Raw genomic sequence first — 7,680 nt, forward strand, 5'->3', positions numbered from 1 at the left:
AAGTCTGAGTTCTTCTTCCTGTTACTGGATATGGGATAACTTCTGAAGGGAAAGAAACCATGCTTACATTTAGCAAGCTAGATTTATATGATACAGAATAAACAAAAGGAACAGCTTGGCAGGAATAGATTCAGCCTATTATTTTTATGTACATTCTCATGCATTCTGAAATCTCTAACAAACTGAATGCTTGTTTTAGTACTTAGTTTAAAAGAGGCACTGCAAACAGGAATCACAGAGGACAGTCAAATGTAAGCACAATATACTGTTATTTATTTTGCTTACTAGGTTACTGAAGATTTATCTTACCTTCAGTTCACAAGCAGCTTGTCTAATTATGCAGTATATCCTTTGAAGTCTACTAACACGACTTTGAACACTTGCATCCACCACAAGTGTTCCCTGAAGGGTATAACATTACCATCACATTTTTCTTAATAGACATGACCATGCATCCATGAAAGACAGTTTGATAGACCCTCAGCTAATAAACTAGCATAGAACTGGAGGTAAAACAATGATGAATGCAGGCTTTCAGTTAGTGTAAATCAGCATAGCTCTATGTGAGTCAGGGCAACTAAATCCTTTTGCATCTGCTGAGTGCTGAACTGTTCTGCCCATGCCAAATTGTTACAGCACTGCACATGGCCAAAAGCAGAGGAAGATGCCTGCCAAAGAACTCAGTTTTGCACCACTCCTGACCAGCCACCAGGTAAACATCACGAGTGGCAGTGGCTTTCCAGGTAGGGTTTGGGGGAGGTAGAGAGAAAATGTCTGAAATTTGCAGCGGATAAATGTAAGCATGGAAAGAGATGAAGAGAATAAAATGCAGCACGCAGAGAAGAGACTGTATAACTGAAACAAAGCTTGTCTTCTTTTCATGCCACAGTGAAAACATTTTTCAGTCTGAGCAGAAGTCCAGAAACTCACTGCTCTGGTCAGAAGACAAGAACACTCAAACTTGTAAGTAAATCCAAATCTGCACTATACATTAAAGAGAAACCTGAAACAAAGGAGGATCGAGAAATAAGAGAAACTCAAACTTGTATAAAGGACGTGGCTGAAGATCTACTGGTCTGACTAGAAATGGGCTGTTCTTACTATCTTCTTGTGGGGATCAAATACTAGTGAAAACTGACTTACAAAGTGGAGATGCCTTCATGGAAACTGATCTCTCTTGAATCAATTTGTGCAAGCTAAAAGGGGTCAGAACCTTTAAACACTTTATATGATGTGCCAGGAGCTTAAACTATAGACTTGGAAGATGTAACTGCAAACTCACATTTATTCTCACACATGCAGCCCTATTTAAGGGAACTGAAGAGTTAGTTACTATTAATAGACTTTTAATGCATAATTATTAAATTGATGGTTTTAATAAGAAGTTCTCAACACACTTCAAAAGGGGAGAATTGCAGCCTGAGCAACTGCAGAACACTGTATACACTGTATAAGGTCACCCTGAATACAAGTGTTAAAACTGTAGTATTAGAAGCAGTAGTAGCATAATCTATCCTTTAATTTGCATTAGTTGGTAGACATTAGCTGCCACTACTGTTGTTACTAAAAGATAAAATTAAATGTGTATCTCCCTACACACACACTCCTGCTGCCCTGTGGAGCCCCACACAGCCCTTGGATCTCTGCTGGCCTGATCATGTAACAGCTCTGAGTTCACAGCACCTTTGCAGATTTTGACCAATTTACCCCCTGAAATTTGCCACATAGTTTTTCAAAGGTCTCTCAACAACATGCATTATTTTCCATGTTATTACTGAGTGTTCAAAACCATCTCACACTAACCACAGCTAATTCGTCTTGGCAAGAAAACATAATTTAATCCAATTAACCATCTATTGTATAACCAAGATATCAAAGGTGCTGCAACCAGCTTGTACTTGAAACAAAACCAAATTTATACTGCATGAGTCTTGAGTGGTCTACGGATTTCTTAGTCAAAAGGACTAGATTTCCCTGGTCCACTCCATAGCCAAAAATCAACCAGATTTTCAGCACACTTGAACTTTGATCCTATAATTTCAATTAAACTATCAGATCTTCAAGTCTCCAGCTCCTCTCACAGAACACTCAAAATCTAGATTTTGATATAAGTGCATAAACAGGAGCTAAAGATTTTCAGCCTATTTTGTAAAGAGAGATCTTACATTTCCAGTTCTGTGGGCTCCAACTACACTGGATTTACATGGCTAAACCCAAGTGCCAGTCACGTAGGAGTATCCTTATTATCAGTTTAAGACCTTTCCTGGGTAGTGATGTTATCTACAGGCTTTGAGTTCATCCAATAGTGTTTTATTTACTTTCTTGCAGAGACAATAGACCCACTCCAGTCTCATTAACACTGCTGTAAAACCAGGAACCACTCCAACAAATCTGTAGTTAACCTAGTATGAAGAGAGCTGGAAAAAAATTTCAGCAGAAATAATCATCATAATCCCATTGAAGACAATAAACCCAGACTAATTTACATTTGCAAAAGACTGAACATTTCTGAATATCTGCCAACTTAGTCTCTGTAGAATTAAATCAAATCATATTCACTGCTTTTTTAAAGACAATACATTGTATTACAATCCACAATTTTATATTCATTAAGAATTTGTGAGCCTGGGAAACTCATTCTTTTCAGGCTATTTCCCCATCTCCCTTTTAAAACCAGCTTCAGAAAAGATCTGTGCATTCAGCAAAATTATTATGTCTAAGGGTGGAGTGCAACCTGGCAGATCTGATCACCAGGGATAAACACTGTCCCTACTGTGCTTTCATGGAAAGAAATGAAAGACAAATAAAAGATTATAACGTCTCTGCTTAAAAAACAGAAACATCTGCTGGAAACATAGGTTCAGGGGCAGCTTTTCTGATGAATTCAGCATTAAGATCAAGTTGCATAGCTGTGCACTGACCATAAAGCCTTGGTGAGTCTAATGCCACATTATGGTTCAGGCAACTTGTTTATACAATGGATGTCTACCGTGCACAGATGAAAACAATTTGGTGAACCAACACCAAAGTGGCTTTCTTGTGCAATGCAGCAATCACAAGGGCCAGACAGAGACAGACTGGCACAAGCCTTCCAGCACAGACACCTCACTGATTTTACATGCTTGTTATTCCTCCTTCCCAAGTGACTCTCATAAAGAGATGCAATGAGAACATCCCTATCCTATACAAAGCAGCGAAGTCTTATACTCTGAATTATATACCAAACACTGTACAATATTCATCCTCACCTGCAGGAACTCAAACTAATCTCACACATAATGAAAATAAGCAGTAGGAAGGAACGTGACTAGAGTTTGGTTTTCCAGCTAATACCTTGCAGAGCATTTCCCTAAATACAGCTGGAGGCAGCTGCAAGGCTTTGATGACAATAATACCAGTAGGAGACTTAAGTATCTCTTACTGGGCCAACTTCTCAGAAACATAAGTAATTGTACACTCAGTTTTTTCTCTGTATCTTCAAGGTTATGTACAGGCACGCTCCAAACGCCCCATGTACAACCGTGTGCAATGACTCTGCTTAAGCATTAACTGTATTTTAAATATTTCTCTAAGAAAAATGAACTTTTAGGATCATATCTTCCAAAGATTTGACTGACATGGATGAGGCTTCATGACCACTTTCTTAGAGTGACTTCAGTTTAGCAGTGCAGAAGACAGAAACCAGCAAATGATCAGTGTCAAATCCAGCCTCAAAGGTTTTCTAATCAATCTCTCAGTTTTCCTTGTTCCATTGACAAAATAACACTCTCTTAAAAAATAGTAACATTTTGCTTCCTCATCTTAGGTAAGAAAATAAAAATTTTTTGACATTTAAACTGTCTTCACAGAAACTATTAGCAAAATAACATCGCAGGGAATTTTTAACTGTACGAAGAAATGTGCACTGGGAGATCCAAACCAGCCCCTTGTGCAAAAAAACCGAGTCTGACATAAATTGATCATGGATTGTAGGTGGCTTTGAGTGAGAAGTTTGACACTGTAATAGACCAGTATGTGGCACTGTTAAACTTGCTCCCCTAAGAAACAGGGCTCTGTAAGAACAGGTCTTGGATTAGAGTTGTCCTCCATAAATATTTAGTGTTGAAGCAGGGAAAAAAAAAAAAACAGTATTTGTAGCATGGAGTTTAACTTCATTCTGGAGTTCTGCAGGCTGTTCCTATCAGTATCCCTGAGAAGTCCCTGGGTCTGTTCATAAGATGAACTGTGTAAGAGTTTTCAGGGCACAGGCATATTAAAGAACCTCAACTATGGGGCTCCTGTACCTTCATGCAGTATGTACCTCCTTTAGGACATTGTATACAGAATTTGCAATTTGGCATGGTGTTCTGCGAGCTAATCCAGGACTTTGACATGGAAAAAACCAATTTAAATGTCAATTTTGGAATTATCACTCTATAACCCTGGGTACCTCTTTCCTCCTTTCCTTCCTGCATCCTTTACTACTTCTTTTTAATGCATCCTTGATCACCAGACTTCTATCACAAGGAAACCACAGCTAAGTTTCTCAGCCAATCTTGGTTCATCACAGCCAGAATCCAACTTGGCATCAACATAAGCAACTGGAAAAAGGATAGGAGTAGACACTTCAGAAGCCACTCCTCAGGGTCAGTGCATGTTCTAAAAAGGGCCCAAGTCATACTGACAGAGGCTTCCATTATCTAAAATTGTTTTAGTATATGCATGGTTAAGTAAAACTGGCTTTACTTCACAACTAGCTTATCCCTTCAAACTCTGAGTCATCTGAGGCCAGATTTCTCTCAAGAACAGGGAAAAGAGAGAAACTCGACAGCAATTTTAAACTGTCAACTTTCTTCCAAGCCTCTCATTACAGTCATTGCATGTTATTGTTTGGGGTTTTTTTTAAATACCATAATTGAGTTCTATTCCTGGCTCAACCTCCAACTCAGTCTGACCTTGGGCAAGACATTCAGTTTCTTTGAGCTTCAGTTTGTGCAGCTGCAGAAATGAATAAAAAAAATTAGAATTTAACAGAGAACCAGATGCTTAATCTAAGCTGAGGTTTTCTGGGACAAAAAATAAAGCCAAAATAAAGTGAACATTAAATAGTTGCTTGAAAAAAACTAACATGCTACCTCTGCCTCACGGCTCCAAATTCCTAAGGCTATTAACAGTAGATTCAGGAGGATTCCTTAAAGAAAGTGTCATATATACCAAATGCCAAGGACTCAGTAAGCCCTCAGATGCAGACTAGCTCACTCATTTTGGTTAAACATTTTGATTATTTTACATGGATCAGTTCCAGCCAAGTTTTAGGAGTACTAAAGCTAGTGGATGCCTATGTGAAAAGGAACAGGTAGACCCCAATTTATAACTACAAAATACTAGAGAGACTGATCATTGCAGCTGCAGGCTGGCATTTGGAGCAATTCCTGGCTCTGGCAAGATACTCCTAAAGGAACTCTAGGAATACCTCCCTCTTTGAATCTTCTCTCAAGAGCAGGACATATGAAAGGTCCCCTGTTCAAAGAAAGGCTACAACAGTAGCCTTATTCCCTCTGACCCCTTCCCAGTAATTTTGGCCAGTTTGCCTTGAATAAACAGGATGGTTAGTGGTTCACCAGACATAAGCAAAACACCAATGCATCTTTTAGAACTCCATTATGCATAAGACTCCTCTTTCCAGGAACTCTATGAGAAAGGTAGCAAAATCAAACGCTTAAAATAACATATCAGTAAGCACATGGAAAGACACTAGCAACATTAATACTTCTATAAAGAGACACATTTTAATACTAGAAAGAAATTACTAACTTAAGTGATTACTAAGTTAATTAAGTGATTACTAAGTGATTTCCAAAGTTAATGCATCAAGCCTGAAGTTTCCATAGTATCTCACAATATGTGAGCAAAGGCCTCAGTACTTTACTACAAACAGAAGACCATGTGATATCCTGACTGTCAATATTTTCTACTGTAAAAGATGTTCTGAGACATTTTTTCCCCACTCAAGACTACAAGACTACAAAGCCTCTGCATGAAGAAAACAAACCAGGCAAGACACTACCGTTTAAGTGATTTATATACTACTTCTCAATGCTTTTCTGCCCTGATTGGCTTTTAGAGGCATTTCCTGCCTAGTGATGTCTGTCAGGTGAACCTGATTAACATCCCTAATACCACCAAGGATGGCTCAGGAGCACAAGTGTTCCTGGGTCCCCGCTCTCCTTGCACAGGATGTGCTGCTGTGGGTCTGCTGTACAACCCTCATGGGCTTCACCCAACACCTCAACTGTCACCACCGACATGATGAACAAAGGTGGCATTGGCAGGACAAGAACGAGCTTGTGCTGCTGCCCTGCCAGCATGCTCTGCCCTCAGAAGGGGAGATGGTTGAGGACGTGGGCACTGTCCTGCCCTGGCAGCTGAACACCCTCCACCCCTTCTCTCTCGTAATGTCAAGTGTGTTCACCTCTTCCCACAGGTGCACTGCAGCAGCAACCTGCACATCATCAAGACATCCACTGCCACACTACCGAGGAGAAACCTTTCCAAACCCAGCCCAAGCCCACAGTGAGGACTGAGGAGAAGGAATTTATTCAGAAAGGACTTGAGCACCCATTCCACACACCGCAGCTCACTGGTGTCACCGGGAGCTGGGTGTAGTGCCACGTCATTGTAGCTTCTTGCAGACCCTAGAGCCACCCAGTCCTCCCAGGCCACTGAAAAAAATCACGATTTTCTTACCCTGGAAGCCAGCTCTCCCCTGCGCCGCCCAGCCAGCCACCCAGCCCACCGCAGGTCCCACCATGCTCCTACCCGATTCACAGGCTCCTTTCTGGACCTGGGCGACGGCGGGCAGCCCGTGCTGCAGCGCCTTGCGGCTCACCGCCTTCAGGTGGCAGATGTTGTCGTAGGTCCGGCCGTCGCTGCCGCACACCTGGGCGCTGAGCTTGCACTGGCACACGCCCTTGGCGAAGCGTTTGCCCATGGGGTAGCGGCAGTCGAGGCTGTCCCCGCACGGCGGGTCCTCCTTGCGGCCGCAGGAGTCCCCTTCGCCCGCGGCGCAGATGAGGCAGCAGCCGCAGCGGTCGGGGACGTACCCGCTGGGGCAGCTGGGGCTGGGGCACTTGGACACATCGCAGCGGGCCGGGCACTTGGCGCGGGCGGCCGGCAGCTCCGCGGCCTGCGGGCCGGCGCTGAGGGACAGCAGGAGCAGCGGGCTCAGCAGCGACACCCGCATCCTCGGCGGGGACAGCGGCGGCGAGGCACGGGGTGCGAGCCCGCTCGGCCCCGGGAAAGGCGAGGGAAGGGGCGGTCGGGCTTGGTGCACACACGGGCGGGACAGTGTCTTCTGCCCCGGGCAGCGCTTCTGCGGGCGGAGCGGGGAAGGAGCAGCGGGCGGAGGGCAGGAGGCTGGAGCACAGAGCCGGTCCGTGCGAGGCTCCCTGGGACTAGCTCGCAGGGCTGAGGCGCCGGGCCATGACCAGCTGCCGGTGAGCGCCGTCCCCGGGCGGCCACGGGGCGCAGTAAAGGCGACAGCAGCCAGGGCCGAGGGCTTTTATGGGGGACGGGCCCGCGGCCGCCGCCGCCTCCAGCAGCACCAGCCGGAGCGGGAGCTCCGCGGCGGGGAGGGCGGGCAGGCTCCACCCCGGGCGGGACGGACACACGGACGGGAGGGCCCGCTCCCCTGGGCTGAGC

The 7,680-nt window shown here is 44.3% G+C and overlaps 1 protein-coding gene across 1 annotated transcript in view; it reads right to left on the minus strand.

Annotated features, from left to right (window-relative positions):
• HTRA3 (HtrA serine peptidase 3) overlaps window positions 1–7,253 on the minus strand; it is a 27,863-nt gene extending 20,610 nt beyond the window's left edge. Inside the window, exon 1 of the mRNA XM_027892276.1 lies at window positions 6,799–7,253. Coding sequence (XP_027748077.1) covers window positions 6,799–7,222 — 424 coding nt within the window. The 5' untranslated portion in view covers window positions 7,223–7,253. The remainder of the gene's footprint in view (window positions 1–6,798) is intronic.
• Window positions 7,254–7,680: the final 427 nt, after the last annotated feature.

The sequence above is a fragment of the Empidonax traillii genome, unplaced genomic scaffold (assembly GCF_003031625.1).
Source record: "Empidonax traillii isolate 1590-97213 ecotype Southwest subspecies unplaced genomic scaffold, ASM303162v1 scaffold343:size799674, whole genome shotgun sequence".
In the NCBI taxonomy this organism is placed as follows: Eukaryota; Metazoa; Chordata; class Aves; order Passeriformes; family Tyrannidae; genus Empidonax; species Empidonax traillii.